The sequence below is a fragment of the Equus quagga genome, chromosome 7 (genome assembly GCF_021613505.1).
Source record: "Equus quagga isolate Etosha38 chromosome 7, UCLA_HA_Equagga_1.0, whole genome shotgun sequence".
NCBI lineage: Eukaryota > Metazoa > Chordata > Mammalia > Perissodactyla > Equidae > Equus > Equus quagga.
Window position 1 is genome coordinate 127541873 of NC_060273.1, and position 27745 is coordinate 127569617.

Consider the following 27745-nt stretch of genomic DNA (forward strand, 5'->3'; position numbering starts at 1 on the left):
TACATATATTATGTGTCTACACGTGTATTAATATCAAACATGTTTACATATATATCAGCTTTGAAAAAAATTCGTCATGCCGTAAACTTGTGATGCACTTTTCTGAATGAATGTTGTACTTTGAAAGAGATGTTTTAGTAGCTTAAAAGGATAGAGGTATGTTTGACTCAAGCAACAAAAAGTTGAGAGGTAGCCAATAGAGAACCAGTCTGGTGTCTCAACAATGTCGCTGAGAATCCAGGCTTCTATCTTCATGCTCCGTCATGCCCAGCATGTGAGTTTCATCTTCACCATTGCAAGATGCCTGTGAGACCTCTAGGCATTGCATCTGCATTAGGGAAGGCAGAACGCAACAGGCGCACAGCCAAAGAACATACCAACTGAGTCTAAGTCTGCAGAATTCTGGATGCCTTTTATGTTAGTCATCATGATTTTCTATAGTTTCCAAAAGTTCCACAATCATATGTGTTAATGTTATTTTTAAAAGAAAGCTCTGCTAATGGGAGGGGAATAAAGCAAATTCGTGTTCTGATTTTGAACTTTAAGCCCTACAGAGGTCATTTCCAGGGTTTCCCAGTGGGCTGAATAATTGCAGAATTCCCTCTATGCCTCTGTAGGGGCAGGAAAACAGCCTTGAACTTATTCTTGGAAGGGTACAGAACAATATACTGCCCCTTGATTCTCACATTATACGGTACATACAAAGACCTTGTGTGGGGGCCCTAAATGCTATTCTTTGGGAGCAGAGGTGTTTCTGACCTGAAATGACTTGGGGAAAATGGCAGCATCCCACACAGCCAGGGTTTGGTGTGTAGGTGTCTGCCGCTGCTGTTCAACACTCAAATGCATAATTTATCCATTTTCTGGAGCTCTGCAGGGTAGAACTTAGCTCAGAATAATTAAGGAGAAATGCAAATCAAGAAATAAGGGTGGCTATAGTTTAATTCACTGAAAGAAGACATAAGTAAAAAGCAGTATAAATTATATTTCAACGGAGTTGATTTCCTGAAAGAGACCATTGATCAACATTTTTTCTTAAGACAGTGACCTTTGAAATAGTTCGTGTTTTGGAGGAATTGAGTTTATTCACCCTATCTGATTGATAATTCTCCACCCGAAGCCTTCAATCCTTCATTCACCTTCAGCCATTACAACCTGAGAAAAGCTGGTTACCAGCAAACACACTCCGTGGGGGCTTCTGCTTACGGGACCTGAACATTCTTCTCCCTCTGACTCGCAATCGAAGCACCGTTTGGAGACAGCCCTCAAATTTTCCAGAGAAGAGAAGTGGAAGTTGATACCTAGAGGTTCTGAATTGTAAGAAGCGAAATTGTGTTAAAGAGCCAAAAACCTATATGATTTTTAGATTTAATTTTCAATGAAATATTTATTTACTGCCCTCTTTGTGTGAGACCCTAAGCTAAAACCTGGGGTATTCAGAGAACATTTCTCCCTCCATAGGAGCCCTCCATACCATGCCCTAGAGCCATCCCGATAGCCGCCCCCCAATATACACACAGTGATGCTGATCTTTGAATCTCTCTAGGGCATTGGGCTGTTTCTCACCTCCTCACCTCTACTCTACATCAGGACACTGTCCTCTTCCCTCCTTCTGCCCCACAACCCACTCCCCCCAACTTGGTCACCTTCTACTCAGCTGTCAGGGCTTAGCTCAGACATTTCTTTAAGAAAGCCCACAGAAGCCCTCCCATTTAGAACTTCCTTTCACTGAATGAACTTAAAATGGCACAAGGAGACAAAAATAAAATGTCTTGTATGACTATATTTCAGGAGTCTTACTTGTTCAACATGCTAGTGACATAAAACTAACGTTTATTATCATTTTGTCACAACAAACAGACATGTTCTCTCCCCACTTTGTAACCTCATTATTCTTCTGGCCCGTATTCTGATTACAGATAGTACCTTGTTCCCGTCTTGGCCTCCTTGGAGGTAGGGATTGCATCTTACTCATCTTGGTTCCCAGCCGGAATCAGTATGGTGTCCTGACATAGTAGATGTTATAAAAATATATTTACACTGAGTATAGTTAAATATAATTACATTGAATTGACTGTAAATAAAATGGGCATCAGACTTGCCCCACAAAGGAGTTTCTATTCAGTCTTCCCCCCAGGCTTATAAAAACTGATTCAAGTTTACAGCAGATACGGAAACAATACACACTCGCCTATGACAAATCCAAGAAAAACTCTAGGCCACATAGTGAAGGTGGTGCTTTTAAAACCAAAGCATTTTTATAGAAACGAAAACTTGGAAGTCAATTGAATATCTATCAATAACAGACTGGTTGAGTAGTTTAAGATCCATCTTTTCGGAGAAATACAACTGGGCGTTAAAATAGTGACATGAATCTATGCTTGTTGATGTGACAAGATGCTTATGACATAGCTTTCAATGACAAAAGCAGATTACATAATGGTGATTTTATTTGCATTTTTAAAAATGCGTGTGTGTGTGTCTAAAGAAAAAAAGAAGAGCCTGGGAGAATACACACCACATGTTAGCACTGCTTCTCGCTGAGTGGTGAAATTAAGGATAATTTATCTCTTGTTCTAAATTCTTTTCCTGAATGCTTGCAGTGAGTAAAAGCAGGGAAACATTAAACTTTCATTGGAGATACAGTGGTCATGGGTGGCATAGCTACATGCCCAGGTGTGTGTGAGGACATCATGCTATTCCGAGGGGTACACTAAGCTATTTAATTTAAGAAGTCCCTGTATTATAACTGAATTAATAACAGCTAAATTTTTTTTTGCTATTGTTATGTGCCAGGAACTCTGCTAAGAACTTCACATACATTAATTCTTTCATTTACATGTACAACAACCCTTCCTGCTTTATTTTTCTGTCTAGCACTTATCACTTTCTGATACTCAACTGTTTACTTATTTATCGCCTGTGTTGTATGTCATTCCTCTCACTAAAGTGTAAACTTCCTGGGGACAGTGATATTTGTTTGTTTTGACCACTGCTGAATCTCTGGTACCTACAGCAGCGCCTTGCCCCTTAGTTAGTATCCAAATGAATGGATGAATGAACAACCTTATGACATAGTAATTAGTACAATTCCTGTCTTACAGTGAGGACTCTAAGAGAGGCGAAACAATTTGCTTAAGTCACACAGCTCTGAAGGAGCAGAGCCTATCTCAACCTGGATCTACACGATTCTAGGAGCTGTGTTCTGAACCACTCTCTCTCATCAATTACAACAAATCCTTGAATGACAATCCACGGGAGCACGGTGAGAAGTCACACAAGCACTTGCAAGTATGGTTTCCTTCTGAGTATTAAATTAGTAAGATCTTCACACAATCGATGATGCTCGATCATCCATAACAGTCATCACAACAGGCATGATATTTTTCAGATCAAAAACAGGAGGAACAGAGCCTAGAAATCTAATCTTCTAAATGAAGAAGAAAACTGTATGCTGGGAAATAATCTTAAGGCATCTTAAAAAAAAAAAAAAGTGAATGTAAGAAGTTGGACCAAATAGGTAAGAACACCCAAAGGGAAGGATTTCTCAGGGAAGTCCAGCGTTGACGCAGGAAGAAGGTACTGGGAGCAGCAAACCCAAATATTTGGCCCATGGCTGGCCACAGCAGTTCAACAATGCTGGTCCTTAGGATCAGCCGCATAACTTGCCTTGATTGCCAAACAATCTTTTAACTGTCAGGGGGCATCCCGTGTGAAAATACATCAATTCTCCTGCATATGTGGGGCTGGAGAGGTAAAAAGCTGCAGGTAGTGTCTGCAGCCCGACACGGACCGCAGTGGGTTCCTGCAGGTCTTGGAGCTCAGGACCCGGAGAGAGAATCCTCTGACCAGCAGATACTGTTCTCCAGCCCCTTTGGCAATTTGTTTCTCACTATAAATTAAGCAATAGGCATTCTAAATTGTTAATGAGTCTTTTGTGAGCTTGATTAACGTGAGTGAGTCCCTTTGGACCTGACAAACTTTGGGAGCTCTTACAAATCCAGTTTCTAGATCCTTAATGGGAAAACTAGCCCTGAATTGTAATGACAATTCTACCCCTCTCAATACACACACATACATATACACACAGTCACATATATGAAATGTGCACAACATATAGATACACACACAAACACACTCATGTATACGCATATATACATACCCATGAGGCCCTGTTTGGCCAGGCAACCTCCCTGGATGACATCATTAGCTCATCTTTCCTATAACTGCAAAATCACACAGTTGAAAAGATATGAAAATTTTCCTTCAAATGTGCTTATATTTGTCCATCTTTGGTGGTTGCCAACTTGTCATCAAGGGCAAGCAGATTCGCTTCAGCACAAAGCCGTCCCAGGTACGGTTCAGGTGTCCCCCACAGTTCAGCACTAGGTGGTCCTAACGGCAACCAGTTGGCAGGGGCTGCTCCCCTTGAAGCAAGAAGTGAGCAGGGCCACCGGGCTCCTGAACAGAGCCGAGAAGGAGACAAAGAGCGCCTTTTCTTCTCTCCCATCTACACCAGGCCCTTTCTCTGCAAGAGCTGAGAGCTGACAGAGGCCAGCCCAGGGGGCCTTTATGAAAATTCTGTTTAATGTTGAAAACCATCATACCCAAACACGTGAAAGGACCATTCTTTGAGACTGCCATTGTGTCTGCTCCTCATACCTGTTACTTCTTGTTAACTCCCCCAGAATGTAACCTAAAGTCCTTACTTGGCCTTGAAGGCCATTAGGAACTGGTTCCCAGCTACTCTTTGACTGTATCTACAGCATGCCCTCCCCATGTTTATTCCACTCCAGCCCCGCTGGCCTCCTCACTGGTCTTATAGTGCATCCCCATGCTGCTGCCTCAGGACCTCCACACTTGCTGTTCCTTCTATGGAATACTCTCCCCCCACAGATATCCACATGGTGTGCCTCTCACTTCGTTTAGGTCTTTATTCAAATATCACCTTATCAGAGATACTTTCCCATCATACCTAAAACACGCTGCAGCCCTACCTCCTATTGCTCTTTATTCTCTTACCTCGATTTATTTTTCTTCCTAGTTTTCATTCGCCACCGACATACTATAAATGTGCTTATTGTCTGTCTTCCTCCACTAGAATATAAGTTCCTTGAAAGCAGAGATTTTGTCTGACTTGATGACTGCCATCCCACCAGGACGCAGAACAGGGGCCAGGTCACGGTGAGTACTCAATCAGTGTGTGTTGAATGAATGACTTGTGCTTCTCCTTCCGCATTTCCTTTCTTATTATTTTACCCATTGCCTCCTGATATTTTGAGGATGTCCTTATGCATTATAAAATCCTAATTTTATACTCTAGAAGGGTGTCATTCTCCCTGGAGTGCCTAGCATGCAGTGAAGTCCTCCGTGGTGTCAGGCCAGCCCTACACGAAGTCTGGGAGCTCTGGTTAGCTTGAGAAAGGATTTTCAATCACCAGCTAGTTCTACAGAAAACCCCTGAAGGGAAGGTACTAAGGGGATTCTAAAACCGTTCCAGGAGGTGATGGCCAAATTCATCTGTGGGAGAGGAGTGTTCTTTAGGGACCTGCTTTACTAGGTCTTTCAGTTATGCAAAGAGAGGCCTGGAGCCTGGCAGGATATAAGAGGCTGAGACAGAAGGGCAAAATTTTGCTCTCATTTTATTACAAAAGATGTCTATATAGGTAAGAGAGGTCTTTGTCTTTTGGTGTTTTCTTTCGTGTTTCTGATCTGAAAAACAGAGTTTGAGCAAAAGCTAGAAATGTAAAGAACAAAGTAGACTGGAGAGGCCAGCCTGTTCAGTATAGCTGGAAGACCGGGCTGAAGAAGAGATCAGAAGGGGCTCCTAGCAATACTGGAGGCTTCACATTCAGTTTTGTTTTGTTTCATGACCTGTGAAGAAATTTCCCTCATTAACCCCAAGTCTTCAACAAAAGCTATGTTCAACACTTCCAGGGTCAATCTTGTGTCAGCACTGCCTTAAGGAATAAATGGAGCACTGTGTCAATGTTTTGGGGTGGTGAAAACCAAATGGGACTAGGGAAGCATGAAGAGGTAGTGGTGACGTGGCTAGAGGTGATGGAGGAGAACTCAGAAGGAAGAGGTCAGAGATGTCAACCAGGAGAATGTAATCATCTACAGAAATTCTTGGAAATTTGGGATAGGAAACAGTATTTCTTGAATTCAATATGATATCAGTATTTGGATAGTAAAGGAAAAAGGACCCTGAAAGAATGGAAGATTTAAGACTTTTGGATCCTTTTGGTTATCTACCTTTCAAACTTTACTTAACCATAGAAATCTGTTCATCAAATGAGTTATTATATGGAACCCAACGTGTAAAACCAATCAAAATTGAGCTGCCGTGATAAAACGGGATAGGAGTTTGAATTTATGCCGACTTGGTTTTCCCATTGGGTCCCATGTTGGCCCTCAGGCACCTCTGTGGAAACCTAGTGCTCCAGGAACACAGTTTAAAAACCATGGATCTGGAACTCAAAGCAAGAATATGCTCTTTAATATTCTAGACAGTTGATCATTCAGCCTGACTCTGAGAGCTCATTTCCTGCTGAGCAGCATTCCCTGAGCCAACTGTCACTGATGTGATGCTCTTCCTTCTCTTAAACCGAATTCCTCAGTCTTGGGACTTCTACCTACTGATCCTAGTGAAAAATCAAAATAAGCCTAATTCCTTCTGCATGACAGCTCTTCAAATCTTTGAAGACCTCTTACGTCCTTCCCTGAGATGTCTTTGTTCCAGGTTAAACATTCTCAGTCCTCCAACTATTCTCAAGCTTTCTCACAGTTCGTACACTATTTGGGGATCTGAAATTACTGATATCAACTGGAAAAAACAAACTCAGCACAGAAAGGGAGTTAAGACTGAAACAGGGCCATGTAAAGTGGTGCACAACCACATACACTTTGAGGGTAGTAAAGGAAAGTGAGAGTGTTGATCTCCTATCTGAAAACAGTCCAGAAAACATGTTCCCTCCTGAGCGCTGTGAAGGGGGCTGGAAATCAGGTCCAAGCTTATTCACCTCTGAGATGTGCCCAGGATCACTCCGTGGCTCTCACTAAATCAGGACAGGAGGGGACGGCGATCAGTGGCAGAGGCATTCAGCTTTTACTATTATTCTTCTTGAAACACACTCGAGCAGCTGAGCTCAGGAAAGCAGGACAGCCCGCACCGAGCATGGGTTCATTTCTGCTCGTCTTTGCTGACCACATGCGTATCCACAGAGCTACTGACTTTGCCCAGTGCCATGGACTCTATTAACTAACAATAAATGACATTCTGTAACCACGGGATCCATCCATTGTTTCAGAGCCGGATATACCAGTCTGTGAGCACCGCTTAGTAATAATCATTGGGTTTATGATATGCACTGGTTTTGGTGGAGCCTGTGGGGAGCAGGGAGGCCAGTTTCCAAGGTTAAGGATAGTTGCACAGCTAGAAAGTGCGCATGTGACCAGCACATTATGAGAGGTCCCCCTCGCCCCGCCTCCGAAACAAAACGTTCTTCCTGGTACCAACATGCTTCACACACACACACTGGTGGTGGCTTGAGGCCTGGAGACATGTGCATACTGTGCAACCCAACAGTGGGAGGACAAACAAGGCTGCGCTTTGATATCAGGACCCCTCTCAACGCCCAGCCTTTCTGCATGTGGCCGTACAGTACGGTTTGCCCGCGATGAAACTCTTCCGTGAGTATAAACTGTGAGTCCTGTGAGTTCTTTCAGCAACTGAACACTTGAGATGATTAATGGGTAATTGACACAGTGAGGATGAGAAGGGACTTCAGACACAGGCCACTCTGAAGCCTGAAGGATGCTTCTGATGGGAGAGTGTTAGTGTTTGGTGCTTATAGCATACAATTTTGTAAGTGGGTGTGATGGAAGATGATACTTCAGTTCTGTCGGACATCAGGGAAGCACCCCCAGAAAAACAACAAGAACATGTTCTGGTTTGTTCCAATACAAAAATATTTCTACCTTTGACAAAGAATACATTCGTGCAGAGGTGCCAGGTGTGTATGCAAACAGAGAAGGACCATGGTGTTAATCCTCATTTCTCTTTCTTTTTCCCACAAACTCCTTTATTTTGGCCCTGTATCTCTTAGAAGAAGCATTGTAGTTTCATGCATGAAAGTCTTTTCTCCACAAATAGAATGTTATAGACTCTTTTGAATCCTAATTCAGGTCATCGATATGGAGGAAGGAATCAAAGATTATCCCATGACAGCATCCACAACAAATCAGAGGTTTGGGAAGGAAGTCGGTTGAAGAGGGAAGAGAATGTATATGTGTCAGTGTACGCACCCATATGTGTATGTGTGCATGAGAGTGTGCATGCTCACAGACGTGTAGTTGTCACACACCACATGCATGTGGAAAACATGATCTGTGACAAAAATATGAAACAAAATATAATCATTTTATTCTCTTAGCTCAGGATTTGAGCTGTATCGAAATCCACGCTCTGCCACCCACCGGCTGTGACCGTGAACAAGTTATTTAACTGCTCTGAGACTGGTTTCCTCATCTATAAAATGGCAACGATTTTTACTGTGCAAGTTTCTGATGAGGATTAAAAGAGATGATGCATGTGCTACACGTGTTATTAAACTAAAAAATACCACTGACAGATTTCCAGAGGAGCAATTTTGACCAAAATTTGCCGATTTCCTTTCCTCTCTCTGAGGATCTGTGTGGTATAAAGAGGAAGGGCAAGAAGAAGGCAAAATGGACTCAAAGAAGGATCAAGAAGGACCAAGGTGGAAAGAATTGCTGGAAGACATGGTGAAATAGCATTAACTTCACTCAGCCTGTCTGCACTGGACTAATCCCCTCGGAACCAACCAGGAAATCTCCTGTGGCTCAGCAGACAGAGGCAGCTAAACCAGGGACCTGCTGACCCCAGAGCTGGAACGTTCCCCATCCACCTGCCACGGAGTCAGAGGCAGGAAGGCCACTCAACGGGGATGTGGTGGAGGGTCGGCCTTAGAGGATCTCTGGAGTCCCTTGTCAGGATATTTTACAAACTACAAAACGCTGTGTCATTTCACATGCTTATTTAATCTGATGTTTACAATTATCCTGAGAAAAAGGTGTAACTGAAGAATCACCGAAAGTCATCACCTAGAAAGGCCTGACTCAAGATTCAAACCTAGTTCTTCCCACTATCATGGCTTCGTAATAGAGCTGCTTCCAACTTGATCGCAGACGGGCTGGTGCCCTGCCCCATCTACCCCGAGCTCACTCGTTGGTGGTCAGCACGCTGACAACTCTGCGTCAGGCGGCTCTGTTTCTCTTTCCTCTGTCTGAAGGCTTTCTTGGGATCACGAGAGCTTAGCAAGGAATGGAACCTGGAAAGGTGGGGATGAGAATTTAATGCCTCTTGGGGCAACCTCAACCGATGGGGTTGTACAGGAGTGGTTAGATGCCAGCCTCCGGCATGTTCCATGGGTTTCCAGGGGTGCCCCCAGTTCCCATGAGCCCCTGTTGCTCGCAGTGGTAGTAACCCACTCATACCACATGTCCTATATTGGCTCTGTCCACTTCCTGTCACTTTCCGCACTTCCTCATGTGTGCTTTCTGGAATCACTTCCTGTGTAAACAACCAGCACGAAATCTTTATCTCAAGGTCCACTTTTGGAGGAACTCAAACTGAGACAAATTCTAAAATCATGTGGCTGCTGCTACTGTTGTTATTGTTTTTAATTATACCACGTTCCTGCCAAAAAAAGTAATAATGACCATGCTGATCAGTCAGAACCTGATGATGATTCTTCTAAGACCTGAAAAAAGCTGAAGATAACGTTCTGGAATAAGCACAAGTTATTCCTCCTATTTTGCTAAGGAGCCATCTTTTTTTTTTTAAAGATCAGCACCTGAGCCAACAACTGTTGCCAATCTTCTTTTTTTTTCTTTTTCTGCTTTTTCTCCCCAAATCCTCCCAGTACATAATCGTATTTTTTAGTTGTGGGTCCTTCTAGCTGTGGTATGTGGGATGCCACCTCAGCATGGCCTGATGAGCGGTGCCACGTCCATGCCCACGATCCAAACCGGAGAAACCCTGTGCCACCTAAGCAAGGCACACAAACTTAACCACTCAGCCACGGGGCTGGCCCCAGGATCCATCTTACCAGCAGCTGCTATAACTTTCAAGCAGGGTGGTGTTGGCTTTGAAGGGTTCCTATTAATCCAGCTACAGATCCAGTTTGGATTTTCTAGCTAATAAACAATAATTTTAGAATATATCCCACAAGTAGGATATTATCACTTGATTCAAGAAAACAAATAACTGAATTCATAACGTTAAAAAAATTGGGGCGCTGGCTCAGTGGCATGTGGTTAAGCTCACACACTTCATTTCAGTGGCCTGGAGTTCACTGGTTTAGATCCCAGGCATGGACCTACACACTGCTCATCAAGCCATACAGTAGAGGGGGCCCACATACAAAATAGAGGAAGACTGGCACAGATGTTAGCTTAGCAGCAATCTTCCTCAAACAAAAAGAGGAAGATTGAGAACAGATGCTAGCTCAGGGTCAATCTTCCTCACCAAAAAAAAAATTTTTTAAATTTAAAAAATCTGTAAATACAAACAAAGTAGCTATATTATAGAAAACAAGAGCAATCACCTTAACATGCATTCTAGATTTATCAACTTTGTACACATATTTAAGGAATATTTTGAGATTTCAATATAATCTTTAAAAATGGCCAACCATTTTATTTTAGCAAAAAGAGATTCCCAGCTTCCAGTAGTTGACTGTAACTATGGGCTGAACATGTTTAGATTTTAAAACATATAAATGTAAAATTCTGACACGGAAATTAGTAGTAATGCACCCGCTGAAGTGTGATGGTGATTTACTCCGCAGTTTGTCCTCATTCAGAGATGCCAGACCGTAAGTTAGAAAGAATAAGTTCACACACATGCTTTGTTTTATAGACTCTAACCATTTATTTAACAAAATCTAGCACTTTTCTACATTTAAAATTCCAGGGGAAAGAGACTCGTGTTCTACAGTATAGATTTTTACAAAACAGTTCATTATCAACTTAGAATGGTTAGTTCATTATCACACTGTCTCTAATGATTAGGATTTATCATCCTTCAGTGGAGTGAGGTGACATTCTTCTTGTGGAAAAGGTCCGTGTTTCTTGTCAGAGGAGATATTAACGGTACAACCTTCCCCTCACTCAGACCTGTCCATCCAAGGATTTCTTTTACCAATAAAACAGGTGGAAGTCCATTTCTCTATTTCGGTTCCCAAGTCAGGTATAAATCCTTTTAATTTAGGGAAGAACTGAAATGTATATAAACCCAAGGGTGGAGGTTGTTTTCCATCCTCTCTACTCACATGCTGCTCTACAAAGTCAAGATTTTCTTGGTGCTTTTGCTCACGTGCTAATCACAGTGCACGTAACTATCATTAGCGTGAATGTGTGGGAGACGTTTTGAATGCTATATAGCACCCGAGGGAAAGAACAAGAGACCCCCCCAGATGTGAATTATTGCTCTTCAAACTGTGAAAGCCAGTGATCACTTGTGCCTTGCAGAATCCGGGGGCTCGATCCCCAGGTGCAGGGTACATTTTCCAGGTTTCTCCAGGGCGAAGGCAGGGTGGACGCCCTCGTTAAACCTGTGCCTGATGATGAAGAGCAACTGTTCACTTTCCGCATTGATGAATAGAAGCCTCTGGTTGGTGTAGTCCAGCAGAATGCCCACTCTGGCAGGACGCTCAGTCACATGAACGTCGCTCACGATGCCACTGTAGAAAAATGTGTATCTGCAACGACACAGAATGGGAAATTAAAAATTTTGGAAATCTTGAAGGAACGTGATAAAGAAAATCACTTGGAAATACCCAATTTTTCAGTTAATAACTTCAATTCACAATAACTAGCTGCAATAATGTTGTCCTAAATACCTTAACCAGATCCCTCCTAGATGCTGAAATGCATACCTCATCCCAACAGACAAGCATTCTTAATAATTTTGCTCCTATATTAGGAGGCAGTCCCAGAATAACCAACATATGCCTCCCTTGTGATTTTTCTCAACATTCTAATTCTTTCCCAGCTGCCCACATGTTTTAACTACCGCATTCATGGTGTGTCATTCTTTTGAATAAAACTCCTTTGAGGCTGCCATGTATTTTAAAAAGAACCACAGGCTTGCCTTCCATAAAATGTATTAATTTTACAGTTTAAAAAATTTATAAGTACCTTACATAAGGACCTTTATGAGCTTTGAGAAATATTTCATTATTTTTGCCCAATTTCATCCTTTGTATATGCTCTCCCTTCCCCAAACCAACTTTCCTTTTCATCTTCTCAATGTTTCCAACAGCCTGGCAGCCAAGGGTGTTGCCTATGATTTCTCTCTTCAATTCAAATAAATTCAACTCAACAAGTATTCATTGGGTGTATCTGAGTGCCCAGCACTTTACTAGCCGCTCCGGGGGACATGAAGGACCGTCGAGCACTGTCCTTGTCCTCCAGAACCCATACTCTACTGAGCAGGCAGCACAAACTTGTTGATGACTTAGACGTGGGCTAGGGCTGAGGGTCCGTGTCAGGGCACAGACTGGTAGAGCGTTCACTAAACACACGTGGTGGACCTGTTTGGTTGTGAAAGGACAAGTTCAAGGACAGGCTGGGAAGGAGAAATTGCTCAGCAGAAAAAGCTAAATTGCTCTGTGCAAAAAGTAACACAAGTTTGGAGTTTTCTCCTGGGAGTCTTAGAGACGGAGGGTGGGGCCCTGAAAGCAGAGGAAGGGAAGAAATGAGAGCTGGCAGAGAAGAAAAGAGACGAGGGAAAGGTCTGTGGATACGGTGGGTCTGAGGGGTGGAAGCCCTGAACACTGGGCAGACTGGGGCCTCAGACTCTGGGTGCGTGACTCTGGTATGGCGGAGAAGGCCAAGGACCTTTAATAACTGTGACGTCTGTCTTGAAGGCCCACAAGCTTGACTGCAGGTGTATTTAGAGAATGACAAGTTGGCAACTTCATTACAGAATGAAGCTCATTTGATAGGACAGAGGTTCATGGGGATGGGAAAACAAGCAAGACTCACACAATGACAAAGGACCTTTTCAAAGCCTTGCTAAAGAGAGGAACGACAGAAGATTATGTAGTTCTAGAAGCTGTAGAGCAGACAAGGGCTGCAGGCGGCAATGATAAGGAGCAGCAGTGTAGGTTCTTACAGAAGGCTGTGGGAGCAGAAGGCTCGTACCCAAAAAGAACCGTCAGGACCGGGTAAGTGAAACAGAGGGCGAGGAGACCAAGCAGCGGGGCAGCAGGAGCAATGATGAGGTGGCAGAACAAGCCCATATGTCTTAGAGAACACCACCATTCGCCCAGCAGGTTTGGAGGGCACATGTGAGTGACTCTGAGGATATTCATGGAGACGTAAGTCACGGGCAGGGATCTAGACCTGCCCTGTCCAATACAGTAACCACAAGCCACATGTGCTCACTTAAACTAAAATTAAGTAAAATTAAATTCAAAATCCAGTTCCTCAGTCCTACCAACCACATTTCAAGTGTTCATTAGCCACATATGATACCATTTTTCTATTTTCTCAGAAGGTCGGATTGCCCAGCACTGGTCTAAAGGGCTCTGAATGCCCAAATGAGCCATTTCCCTACCTCTACTTGGAAGGTGCCTGGGGTCCACACGCCCAGCCCTGGTCAGAGCCAGTCCCCAGCATGGAGGCCAAGGAGGGAAAGACATTCCTTGGAGCCTTGGCTCGACCAGGTCCGCATGGCCTGAAATCCGCCCTGCCCAGCTTCTGCCTCCATTTCTTGCCGAGCACATCAGTTCCTTCTCCAACCTGCACTCTGGCCTGAAACCAAGCCTGTCTGCTGGGGGCCAGACTCCCCTCCCGGCTTTTGCCTGCCCTTCCTTGGGACTGCTGGCCCTAGTCAAACAAGCATCATCTAGAAGCCTGATTCTTGACAACTTGAACTGCCATGCCAGGGCCCCTACTCCAGCCGACCCACCCCCATGGATGGCACAGCTGGCCCAGACTGAGCCAAGACCCCTTTCAACCCTGGTGGCTACTCCCCTCAGGGCTCCTCGTCCCCCAGTCTGGTTGCATTCTTCCTGGCCTCCCCTCTTCACTGTGGTCCCAACTGACTGCTGAAGATATTTGTAGATTTTTGAACAGAAAAGTAAGGGACATGATGAAAATGATATTTTAGAACTATTTGCCAATTGCGACAGAGAGGATAGTTTGGAGCAGGTGGAGACCAGAAGAAGAGCAAGGCAGGTGGCAGTGGGTGAAACTGGGAAAGGAGGTGAGGAGCCTTGGGCTAGGTGGAAAGGTCAGGAATGGACAGGAAGAAATCCAGTTGATTCTCCCTCCTCAGACTCTCTTCATCTCTCCTTTCCAACTGTGACGTCTTAAGCTTGGATTCCACACAAATAAAATCAAGAGTCACACAGTTTGTTTAAAATCATGGATCCAGAAAAAGTGAAAACACAGGAGGGTCTGCCACAGCAGTTCTCTCGGCGTCCCAGAGGCCAGGAGTGCGCTATTTGAAACATGAAATGAAGGCACTTGAGACCTGACTGCTCTGTGCTGTGACCGCACAGGTCAGCGCACTCTCCCTCCCAGAATCTATGGAACCTGCCCTGGGCCTGAGAGAGCCAAGGACCCAAGTTGTCAAGCCTGTTGAACAAAAGATACAATTCTGTTTTCTAGAGGCTTGAAATTTATTACTGGAGGCTAGACGTTGGTTTGGGTTCTTAAGAGTCCGAGTGTCGAAGGAAATTTTCATGAAACCAATCATTAGCTCCAGCTCTAAATCTCCTGATGATAAACTCTGGGTCTGAGTGATTTTAACTCCGGGCAGGGGCTGGGGCCTTAAGCATTGCACGGCACTGAACATCAATGAATCACAATTGCTCTCACTTGATGAAATGCGACTTTAAATAACTCTTGGAGATGGTGTCCTTATGAACCATGTCAGAAAATCAAACTCTGTCAAGTAGGATGCAGGGAGAAATGTGCAGCGGGAGATATGCAAATCCCAATCTGTGGTCCTTTTTCTGGGAACTCGCGAGCACCGAAGGCTTCCTTTTTAAGCATTACATTTGAATAATGCCTCGCGTTTGTCCGATACTTTACAATTTCAAAGCTCTTCCCTGTACCTGACTTCATGTGATCCTCACAACCCCAGAAGGTAGCAGACCAGGCATCATCGTCCCCTCACAAGATCGATGAGGCATATCAGGTATGCTCAGGGTTAACCAGCTCCAATAGGAATAGGAGCCGCCAATAGGAAGCCAGTCAAGGGTGGAGCCAGGACTAAAATCAGGTTTCTGGCTCCCAGTCCAGTGCTCTTTTATTCGACCATCCTGTGAGCATATTCAGATTATAACATGCTTGCCCTACCTCTCTGAGACTAATACCGGTTAATGGCTTTTTCACATCAACCAACTAAACAATACTAACAATATAGACCAGAGGTTAGCAAACTTTTTCTGTAAAGGACCAGACAGCAAATATCTCAGGGTTTGGGGGCCATTTAGTCTCTGTTGCAACCAGCCAACTCTGCCACTGCAGTACAAAAGCAGCCACAGGCAATATGTAAACAAATGAGCAGGACTGTGTTCCAATAAAAGTTTGTTTAGAAAACAAGCAGAGGGTCCTATTTGGCCTGTGGGCTGTAGTGTGCCAACCCCTGATATAGACCAATGCAGGGAGGGTATTGCGGATCTACGGCTTCCTCACTCCTCTTGACTTCTTTGTGGATGGAGCCCTTTGAGCATTACCCTTGTGGTCTCTCCCAACTCTGGGGTGAGTTTACCAAGAAAAACTGGCCATGCATGGCCCTGAAGCCCCTTCCTCGTCTCTGTCTCTTGGTTATAAGCTTTGCAAGGAGACACACATCCTTCTCTGCTTCTCCAGGGACCAACTCTGACATGCAAGGTGGGGCAGCTGGCCTGGCCAAGGTTCTGAGTGGGGATAAGTCTGTCTATTAATAAGATTCAATATAAGAAATCTTCTCGCCCTCAGGTATGAACCACAATTTCTAAAATTAGCTTCCTCAGTCATTAGAGAAATAGTGTAGTCTCCATACACTTGACTCTTGGTTTTCCCTCTTAGTTGGCTCAGAACTTGGGCAGAGAGGTGGGATGCTATTTATCAGGGCCCTCAGAGACCTCTGCCTAGACATCAACTCATGACACTTTGATTCAGAAGGGAGGGGCAGGGCTCCAGCTTACCTCTGTGGTTCAGAGCAGTGCATGTACCACGTGGTCTCCCCTTGTCCCAGGGCACCAGCTTGCACAGCCGAGCTGGAGCAGATGCCAAGTCGATAAGCTGGACAGTCTGTGACTGTGGTTTCCCAGTAATGCTGGCCACAGGCAGGCAGCTCCTCGCCCAGCACTGATGGGATTCTGTAGGCAAAGTTGATCAGGAGTCGCCAGCCTTTATCTCATAAACATCAACATTTACAAACTCATGCACAGTTTAAGCAGGATTCTAGCCTTGGGAACTTCTGGAATTTGACTAAAGAGATTCGTTGTTCATTGTGCCCCTAACCTTGACTTGATCACCACAGAATTCCCCAAAACCTCCATATGTCTTTGACATATCTCCACTACCACACACAACAGGCATGCACTGTACATTGTATCTCTTGAAGGACCTGGCAACCAGGAAATAACTAGAATAACGGCAAGACAAAAAGAAATGGCATAATCTCTGCTTTTAAAGAGACTGATTAAAAACAAGGGAGGCAGGTAGGGAGTTCCAAGAGAATGTGACTTGCAAAGTTTTCCAAAATTTGCAAAAAAAGGAGTCTCCAAAACCTTCTTTAACAACGCGTTCCATAGTCTGCTGACCTTACTGGGCACCAAGACCAAATGAGGTGCTGCTCTTTACTAACAAGGTGCTGGTGAGGCCCGCGCAGAGCGGAGCGTGGAATTACCAGGTGCGATGAGCCTGCTTTGAAGGGGCTGTGGTCAACAGCCTTTGGGACTCTGGCCTCTCTGCGTTGTAGTAGCTGCGCTTGAGGTTGATGAAAGATCTCTCTTTGTCTCACCTTAGCTATTTTTGAAACAGTCACAGTGAAATGAACCAAAGCACTTTCAACTGCTGGCAGGTGACCTTGTTTGCATGAATTGCTCAGTTTTGCTTTGAAATGGCTGAGACAGCAAGGAGGCATTTTTAACTTAAGCGGCGTTAATATTCAGTCAGCACACTCTCCCTCTCCCCTTAACAGATGAGAAAACGATTTATGCAAGGGACTGTATTTCACCTTCTCATGTCTTTACCCAACAACCTCATTTCAGAGAGGCAGTTACTGACAGGCCCTTGCTCTCTGGAGCAAAGCCCGGCTGCCTGATATTTATGAGCTGATCTTCAACTTAATAATAAATAAATAAAATTCTATAAAATGCATTACAGTTATCATCAGTTATTATCTATGAACTCTTACCAACCTCGAGGCTATTTCTTTTCTTTTTTAATTTTTTGAGAAATCCAAAAAAGACAGAAAAGCTCAGTCTATTTCTTAAATCTTTTTTTTCCTGAATTCACTCATTTGTATATGTTTAGCATCTGCAGTGTTCCGGGCTCCATCCTAGATTCAAAGATTCAGAAGATAGGGATGCTGCTTGAGGATGATTCAGGATCGAGTGGCTGACAAACCACACATGTGCTCAGACCTTTTCACAGAAATGATCAAAGGGCTCCAGGCCCTAGAGAAGGCTGGGCCATCTCCAGGAGCAGGTGACACCTGAGCTGGGCCACAGACAGGGGAAGAGCAAGCTGACAGGAAAGCAGGGCAAGTGTCCGCTGGTCAGCTCAGTGCTTTATCTTGAGCAGGGGGCAGCCCACACCAGCGCATCAGCGCCAGCAGTGTGGGGTTCACGTTGGGTATGGTTTTCAAAAGCCTTTCACATACTTTCTCCCACTCGACCATTTTGACCCTCAAAATAACCATGAGAGACTGCAGGTAAACTGCAGAGCAGGCTCCCCTCTGTGCCTTCAGCTTTTTCCTCCTTTACTTGGATCCTTCTTTTTGTGGGAGCTACTGGGGAGGGGCAAGAAAGTCTGAGAACCCTGCATGTGGCCCAAACTAGAAACTCAACTGAGGGTCATTCTCCTCCACTCCTTTTCAAATGGATGGATACAAAATCAGGTTTGCTGTTGAAAATAATAGAAGAACAAACCTGGACTCTTTTTTCATTAAACCAAAGATGATGCCTTAATAGAGCCTATGTTTTAAACAAAACCCTCTGAGTTTATAGTTCTGGTAACAATATGGACACTTGCTCCAAGTTATGAACTATCTCTGTCACTTTCCGCTAGTAATGAACCGGAACGGAACTGTCTGGGAGTGCACACATTTATATTCGATACCACACACCCGGGCGGGGCCATTAAACCAAGAATGTGCTCAGGGGAGGCCACACTGAGGCGACAGCCCTCAGAAGACTCTCCTGCAGAGGCATCTCGTGCGTTCTTCCTCTACTTACTCTGTCAGCCGTCTCCGCTCAGCGAAGCTGATCACTGTCCCGTCTGAGGAAATCTGCAGAGCAGGATGGGCCGTTTCTCTCAACAAGAGGAATCTGGTTCCTGTTGCAGTGAAGAAAAGAGGACTCTAATATGGCCACGTCAAGCGCTGTCCCTGGGCCAAGCCCCGTATGTCAGACCTTAGTCTCCCTTTCCTCTGACATCAAAATCCCCCACCCAGGGTTTGCAGATCCGCAGCTGAAAATGCCATCCCTGATAAGGCAGTAGTGGATGCCAGCGGCTGGGTACTACCTGGTGCGCCTCCTATGCTAGAGCTCACTCTGCTATGCAAGGTGTGCTCCTTGCAACAGCAGCACCTACATCACCTGGAAACTAGTTAGAAAGAAGACTCTCAGGCCCCACCTCAGACCTACTGAATCAGAATCCATACTTGAACAAGGCCCCCGGGAGATTCACATGCACGTGAAGTCTGAAGATGCACTGGGGCAACCTGCAGGAGTGGTTCTAACAGTGGAAGGTGCAGGCACCACACTGGGGCTGGGGGAAAACATTTCTGGGCAGGCAGCTCTCCTGTCTTTATAAACATCAGGCTGGCCCTGACTACACCACAAACAAGGCACCTGCACAAGGTTTTGCTGGCTAAGCAAATCATTTAAAGTAGCACCCTCAATCGTGTGCCAACTTTGAGTCTAGGCTCAGACAACAAAATGACCATTTTTTTCATTCCTCACTTCTTTTCGGTCTTTTTTAAGCACCCAAGCAGATTGCTAATGGGTAGCCAAGACTGAGAACTTCTAAGCCAGAAAAATAAAAGCAACGTCTTAACCTTTGACCAATCTTGGGTCCTCATGCCAAAAACCAAGCACAGCCAGCAGACTGGGGCCTTTAAGAAGCTGCTCTCTGGGTAGCAGAAAGGAAGGAATGGGAATGCCTGGGAGACATTCACTGTGTGCAAAGGAGAAAGTACCTCTGGTGGAAATGAGGGCAGCTTCACTCTGTTCACTTGTCCCAAATGCATTGATGGCTCTCACGTAGAAAAAGTAATTATCACTGGGCTGGAGGTTAACTTTCAGCTGAAGTCCTTTGATTCCAGAGAAAGATCTAAACACAAAGCGAGAATAATAATTTTAAATATCATGCCGCTGCTAAACAACTCAGCATATTTTATTCCTGTAGTAAGTGAAGATCTTTTATTAACAACAAATAAATTAATCTTTCCTTTTTTATTTCCACCAGAGTTAGAACGCAAGATTCTACAAAATGGTCATTGTCCACTAAGATTACTTTATCAAATAATTTCTACCGTTGTCAACTTTTGTCAAATATGTGGTTTCCAGAATCTCTTTGGAATAGAATCAGACAAATGTTTTTTCTAATTCAGAAAACAGACTAATTTTTTGGTTAATGAATCTCCAAGATTACATTATTTTCTGTATCAATTTTTGGCTGGGAGGGCACTTTTTGATTGAGATGATGTTAAACCAATCTATAATACCAACGACCCTAATTATCTCATTAACAGATCCAGAATTGTGGAAAACTTAACGTGAGGGATGACTTTGTACATGGCCATCATGCCGAAGCCACTGAAGTTACAGAAACTGAAGATCTCTAAAGAAGATAATACCTTTCAAGGCAAGCTTAATCCTGGCAAGCAAAAAGAATTCTAACTGCCAAATAAAATCTCCAAAGTTGCTATTCCTAAATCTCCCATTTCCATTAAAAGAAAAGTGCTGTCGTGGTAGCTAATTGGCAGCGGGTTTGGTATATTCTAACAGCCCAACCATTTAAACACAAATGGATTTGCTGGATTCGAAGGCCGAGCTCTCTGAACCTGCCAATGAGCTGGAATAGTTTTGAGCCTCTTTTCCATTCTCTTTAGTCTGCTTGACATCATCGCCTAGAGCAATTATACAACTAAAGTACTCAGTACTCTTTCCTTTAGCCACGATTTGGAGAGGCTCTGGAGAGAGTTACAGGTAAGGCTCCTTACTGATGAAGGAATTCCTAACCTGAGTGCTGAAGAGCAGGCTCCTGTTCCTGGGAGATGTGCATTGGATGCTGGTTAACGAACTCAACAGTATGATAGCCTCCATGTTCGTTCTCAGAAGGGTAGGGGTTTCATCTACTTGTTTGTTTTTGTTTTTCTTTATGTTTGTTTTGTTATTAATGATTGTCCACAAAAGTGTTAGAATCAGGAGTGGCCACCATTCATCCACAGATAGATTTTTTTCAGGTTATGTCTACTTCTGTTGACTACTTCACTTCTCAGTACCAACCTTAGAGAATACCACGGAGAACAGGAAAAGGAAAAGTATCATTGACTCAGAAAACAAACTAATTTAGAAGTTTTCTAAAGCAGAAAATCTGAAAAGAGCAACAATCCCCCCTCGCATGTCTAAAAGCACAAAAGCTCTCAATGTGTTCCTCGGAAGGCAGGGGGCAGGGGAGGGGACAGCCTGGGTCTGTTTGTGGACCTGCCATTGAGTGCCTGTGCCTGGAAAAGGTCATCGCAAACTGCCCAAACGTTACTGGTTGTTATTTCAGAACCTACCCCCTGACCAGGCCCTCGGAGAGAACTATCTTTAGATGCACTGAATGGATCGATGGCATTGAGCCACACGTCCACTGACAACTAATTATGCCTCAGTCAATTAATGAAAAACCATGTCCTACGAGTGAGAACGTAATTCCCTACTGATATCTAGAATATTGTTCTGGGGTACATGTATTGCTTATCTTATTTGAATTGATGGCTGAAGAGATGTTTTAAATGTACATTAATCATAACAAGCAATAAAATTATTGCCTCAATAAGCACACTGAGGTCTGAACTGAATTTCAGACTTTATTCACTCATTAAATATTTACCAATCACTTATCACGTGCCCAGGTGCCGTCTCTGCTGAAGGGGAAGCAACAAGGGTAGGTGAGGAAACTTCATCTCTAGAAACTGGAAGAACATACTGGCTTCGTTTTGTCACAATGTGGTTGTTAAATGCCAATGATGCTGGTTTGGGGGGGAAGTGTTTGCTCTTAAGTTTTATGAAGTCTGTCAAGGAGGAAATTCCATATATATAGTCAACTGCTTGTTGTGTCTCATCACTCATTTAAAGAATAAAGGTTTACATGGTACCGAAGCCAAAATATGGGAGCAGATCCTGCTTTTAGTGCATAAATAGGACACACAGACTTGAGGAATGTGCACCAGGCCCTCACTGCATCTGTGAAATAGGGCACCAGACAAGAAAGTGAAAGGAATACAAAATGTGGTTGTGTTTTATTGTTTGTAAGTTTCTGGCTTATGCTCAAGCACCAAGAACAAAGCAAAAAAGCTCAGATACAAACGGTTCATTTCCATGTCTATTTATCCTGTCTGACCTCACTTAAATGTCACGAAAGTCTTCATGTCAGCTGTCCCTGCTTTCTAGCCAAAGGAAAACTTCAAAAATTTTGGAATTTGAAACCCGAAGAGTTGCCACCCTTCCATAGATTATTTTTTTATTTCAAAATAAAAAACTTGTCATAATTGCAACTGAATCCACATGACTTATGAGCTTTGAAGAGTTTGTGGGAGAATTCAAATTCACAGAACTTCCAAACTGAAGTAAGTGATTAGACAGCAAATGGAACCGTAGCATGTTGCTGGTGCTTAGGTAAGAAGGGATTTTAGCTTTATCAATAATGTGACTGATCTGACTATGTGAGAAGTCTAGAGCCAACCAGAAAATTCAAAAGACAGTAAGAAATATGACTCAAATGGTCTCACTTTGGATCATAAGTGTGGGATTCTCCCTACAAGTGCCATAGGACAGTGGAAAGGGATGGCTTTATATGTATAGTTTCCAGGAATGTGAGGGCAAGGAAGTGTCTGGAAACCCTGATGCATCAGCAAATTAGCTGATTGCTGATGGGGAATAAGCACACCGTGGAGTCTGCTCACGGAGCTCTGCTCGCAGCTGGTCTTCAAAGGACTCTCAACCTACGCACCTCTCCATTGGTAGGACAAAGGGCGTTTGTTAAACTCCAGTGCTGTAAAGCAGAGGGAAACGAGGTAAAGGAGACCCACTGTCTCCTCAGAAGGCTGAAGGGCTGCCATGTGCAGCAGATTGGTCTCCTCTTCTGTCGTTTCAGAGGACAAACGAGCGGAAGCCACCAGGAGGCTGATGTCTGCCCAATAAAACAAAAGCTATTCTAGCTTGAGCCCTTTCATTCTTTACTTTTTACGGGAAATGATTGAAAAGATTGCCACACGTAACCGTGGACAATGGGGCAAGAATCATTTTACATGGGAATTGAAAAGGATCTTTAGAAAGTAAAAACCACTGGAGGCCTAATGCTTAATGAGACCATACTACAAGCATTCCCATTAAGTCAGAGAGACAGACATGAGGTTAAAAAAAAATTGGGAGGTGGGAGGTAAAATTATGAGCATTTGCAGATGATAGGACTGCTTATCTAGAAAACCCAAGAGAGTCAGCTGAGATTCTCTTATGTAATAAGAGAATTCAGTAAGACGGCTGGATGAAGACCTAACATAAGATTCCAAAGCCTTCATAGACACACAACAACCAGACAGAAGATAAAGTGAAAGAAAGATCTTATCTGGAATAGTAGCAAACATAATGAAAATGTGTAAGGTTTATATGAAGAACATTTTTAAAGATAGTACTGAGGGAAAACACAGAAGACTTGAGTAAAGGAAAGGCATATCAGTTCTTGGATAGAAAAATGCAACATAATAAAAACCTCAGTTCTTCCTAAGTTAATCTACCAATTTAACACAATCTCTAAAAATACTAAATAATCAGGGGCAGGGGAGTGGAGGAGACTACACAATCTGCTTCTAAAAAGCATATAAAAAATAAACGAGCAAATAGCAAAAAAGAAAGCATCAAGAGCAACCTAGTCTACTGTGAACTTTAAATTATAAAGCTATAATAATAAAAACAGCATGGTACTGGGTCATAAATAGATGGATCAATGGAACAGATTATAAAGGTCAGGAATAAAGCTAAACACATAGGTTCATAAGTATGTAACAATGGAACCATTTCAAATCAGAACAGAAAATGATGGGTTTTTCTTGTTGGGAAGGCTGGATAGCCACACTAAAAAAATAAGGTTGGATTCCCTACCTTGCACTTTCTACTGAAAGTAGTGTTAAATTAACATTAACATTAAAAATTATGCATGACAAAAATATCCAAAAATATTTGCAACTCATACCATAGATGAGGGTTAATGTTTTCTAAAAAACAAAGAGCTTTTACAAGTCAATAAGAAAAAAATACTACAATCCAACAGGAAAAAATGGGTAAAGGAAATGAACACTTCATAGAAAGGTACATGGCTCCAAAATATATGAAAAGATACTCAAACTAGTAAGAGAGATGCATAATTAAAGCATAATAAGATCCCATTTTCTACCTATAAAATTGTCAAAGATCAAAAGTTTTATCACACCGTGTATGGGCAAAGGTATGAGGAACCAAACACTCTTATATGCTGCAGGCCGGGGTGGAAACAGCTACAGCCTTTATGGAGATGGTTTGGTAATATCTATCAAAATTCAAAATGTACATATCTTTTAGCCAGTCATTCTGCTTCTAGGACTTTATCCTACAGATATACTTGCATGTGTGTGAAATGATACACGCACAAGGTTTTTTCTGCAGTATTGTTTGTGATGGCAAGGAAATGGAAACAACTTAAATGCCTCTCAACTGGTCAAATAAGTTTAATTCTATTCTTAAAACAGAATACAATAGTATTGTTTTTAAAATTGAGGCCATTCCATATGTATTGATATGGGATACTCACCAAAAATATTTTTAAACAAGAAAAGCAAGGCGGTAGAAATATAGAGAATATGCTACCATCTGTTGAAAAAATATGGATGCCTGTATATGCACAGGTTATCCGAAAGGATAAATATGAGTCAGGTAACAGGAATTGCCTCTGGGAGCAGAATTGAGTGGGTGAAGTATCGGTAGAAAGGAGACAATTTTTACTGTATTCTCTTTTATATCTTTTGAATTTGTACCATATGTCCATATTATCTATTCCCAGTCAATAAATAATTTCCTTTTAGAGCTATATTACAGGCTCAGGAGTTGGTTGAATGTGTTTACAGAATGCACATTCGCTTGTACTCTATAAAGGAGCTTCTTTAGGAACTTGATAATTCAACCGTTCATGTGGGATGGAAGGTAGGAGTGTACACGTGCTTGAAGTAAACCGAGGGGCTGGTAACCGGGAGGAGCAGCTGCCCTCTGCTCTGCCATGCCTAGTACCGGGATCGAGGCATGTTTTCTCCTCGGAGGAGGGGGCGGCATGTGTACAAACAATATGGAGGGATCCAGTGCCATGACTCCTGGAAGCAGCCTACGGCTGGTGTGTCAGTGCCGTGCACAACAGATGGCTAAGTATGAACTGCTTTTTAAAAACACAGTGGGCCTTACTAGCATTTCTCTTGGCAGCACCAACATTCAGCCCGTCAGCCAACACCACTTAATGTGAACTATGAACAGAGCACACTGCTGGGCCCTCGGGAAAGCAGCTAATGAAGTCACGTTTCCCAAACCTGCCTGGGCACATTAGATCTTCTGACCTGGAATCTAAGAGGGGCCTGTGAATTTAAACTGAAAGAGCATCCCAGTTGCTTTTTAAGATCTGTTAGGTTTGGGAAACGTAATCATAAGATAGTGTGGGGTGAGAAGGGGTGGGAGGGAGAAACAGGAAAAAGAAGAAAAATCCTTGAGAACATAAGCAACATTAGATACAAGAACAATTAACTAAATAGCTCTAGCTTTTGGAAGCCAGTTATAACACCTTAACTAAGTGTAAATATGGAACTTTTTGTTTAGGATAAAAAATTTTGGTTAAATCAGGATAAAGAAGAAAATTCTTTACATGTTGATTTTCATTTTTTTAAAAAACTTGGTAAATAAAAAATTTAAAACAGGACTTTTTTTTTTTTTTTTTGCTAAATGAGCATATTGAGACTCAGTGTTAACTAAACATCGCTATTAGTTTGTAATAGCATAGAAACAGAATAGGAGGTGCTGAATGCTGCCGACCATGGGTCTCAGGCTTACCCGTAATTAGAATCCCTCACAAAATCAAAGTGAGCCAAAGGATTCTGGCAGAAAGGTCCTGGGTTTTTGTTTCTTCTATAGTCACCCTCGAAAGGCTGAGTGATACCATTATATATTTCAGACAAAGAATCTCAGGAACCCAGTAACATCATGCTTCTGGATTCTCTGAGCTCCCCTTTATCACTCCCGGGGCACACCTGTGCACAATTAGTTGAGGTCCCCACAGAATTGCCTGCACAGACAGTGACTTCACATTATGCTTCCTGATCTAGTTTAAAAAAAGGTTACGTAGGGAATGTTTTTGCATCTTTTGTAAAACTGCTCTTAGAGACAATCACTATTATCTTGTTCAATAGCCCTTATATAAAGATCTACATGAAAGACTCATCTTAGAGCTGAATGTCAAGAAATATAATTGTCTCTCTTAGGGAAATGTTGTGCTTCCTTTTTGAAAAAAAGATGAGTTATGTAATCTCTTTCCTTCTCCCTCTTGCTATCTCCCCCTCTCTCCTGTTTTCACCTCAGCTGCCAGGAAGTTCAGATTTAAATTTCTGTTCCATTCAGGCACTGTTGTAACCTGTGCTTTCTGACACTATCTCCTCACCCCTGCGTTACCTGGCTTTTCTTCTCACAGGGCTGCTTTTAACGGTTCTGTTATGTCTAGTCTTTTATTGTGAGCAACTTGAATACTTTTGGAAATTGACAGAACATAAGCTAGAAGTGAAGGAACAGATTGGGTTTCCATTGACTGAAGTTTTACTATACAACCAGGAGGTGTATACGATTTTAAATGATCAAAGTTAAATCAGACTCATTTGAGAAGAAAGATTTCATTTAGGAAAAGCTGAGAATTCTGAGGGGGAAAAATCATCTTATAATTCACTCTCCCAAGGGTTTTCTGCAGAGGGACACTACAACCTGGGTCGGGAAAACAATGCCATATAAAGACTGGCTATTAGCTCTTACTCAATGAATTTTGGCCCAGTCGTGTCTGTGGCCATCCTGTCACCCTGTGAAGCAAGCATGTGGCAGGAATGACTGCTGTTTTACCCAGAGGTTGTGGAGAAGGTCAAATCACTTCCATTGATCATTGGTCAGTCATCACCGACACAGCCGAAAGCTTAGTAAAAAGTTTTTAAAAAGAAAGAAATGCAGGCATTCTTCATCTCCTGCTCAAGCTCTAAGTTCCTCAGGAAACTCACCCTCATCTGTCCTTATGATACAGACGGAAGGGCAGGTGTCCACAGCTGGAATATCCAACTGTGACAGACAGTTCTGTTCCTGCCCACCATGTGTAGCTCCAAAAGCTGGAAGCAGGAGGAACGTGGGCTCACAGGTCCAGGCCCTATCCTAGCCTGGGGATGCTCCTGGGGAGGGTGGCTGGGCTCCTGGGGAAGGGTCTCCCGGCTCACAGCCTTGGACAGGGCTGGGGAGCAGGAAGTCCACTACCAACGACTTTCATGGTGTATTGAGTCTCACAGATTTGTCATTCAGTACACAGCTTCTCTCTGCACAGCCCACACAGCTAATCCCTGTACTATATTTCTCTCAGTTTTCCCTCCTCCACCCACAGTTCTACTGACTTTTCTCCACACAGGAGAGACAGAACAGCTGAGGAAACAGCAGAGCGGTGGAAAATTTTTGAAAGTGTTTTGAGCCCACCCAACCTGAGGAGAGCATTCAAAGAAAAACAGGAAAGGGTGAGTAGGAGCTCCCTCAGCCCCCGCACACAAGCCGGGGATTGTCACTCCCGCCCACCCCCAAACCCAATAGGGGCCGACTTCTGGGACTCAGCCACGGTGCCCACACACCAAAATATGCAAATGTGATTTCTATGAGGATTATGGAATGGAGGCAATTTCTCAGCTATGTATTTCAGACACTGCGTCATGGAATTTGGGGTCACAGTAGGCTCATTCCACTCAAAGACCCACTGTAAGAGTTCAACCCACACCTCTGGTCTTACATTGGACTATCTAGAGGCCATCATACTGGGAGAATGAATGCAGGTCTGAAGATGGATGTGTTTCTGTTCTGGCAACCAAAATTAGACTCCCCAATCTAAAGGGTAATCAATGCGCTCCCTGTGTGTGTGAGTGTGCTCATATTACTCATCCCTTTCTCCCTTTATTTCACTTCCTTTCAACTTCTCCTCC

The 27745-nt window shown here is 43.3% G+C and overlaps 1 protein-coding gene across 2 annotated transcripts in view; it reads right to left on the reverse strand.

The window, feature by feature from the left end:
• Window positions 1-10945: 10945 nt before the first annotated feature.
• The window catches only part of CMYA5 (cardiomyopathy associated 5), an 83889-nt gene continuing 67089 nt past the window's right edge, over window positions 10946-27745 (reverse strand). For both annotated transcript variants that reach the window (XM_046666390.1, XM_046666391.1), the window contains 4 exons: window positions 19457-19590; window positions 18492-18591; window positions 16233-16406; window positions 10946-11786 (listed from right to left, as the gene is read on the reverse strand). In XM_046666390.1, coding sequence (XP_046522346.1) covers window positions 11540-11786; window positions 16233-16406; window positions 18492-18591; window positions 19457-19590 — 655 coding nt within the window. In that variant the 3' untranslated portion in view covers window positions 10946-11539. The remainder of the gene's footprint in view (window positions 11787-16232; window positions 16407-18491; window positions 18592-19456; window positions 19591-27745) is intronic.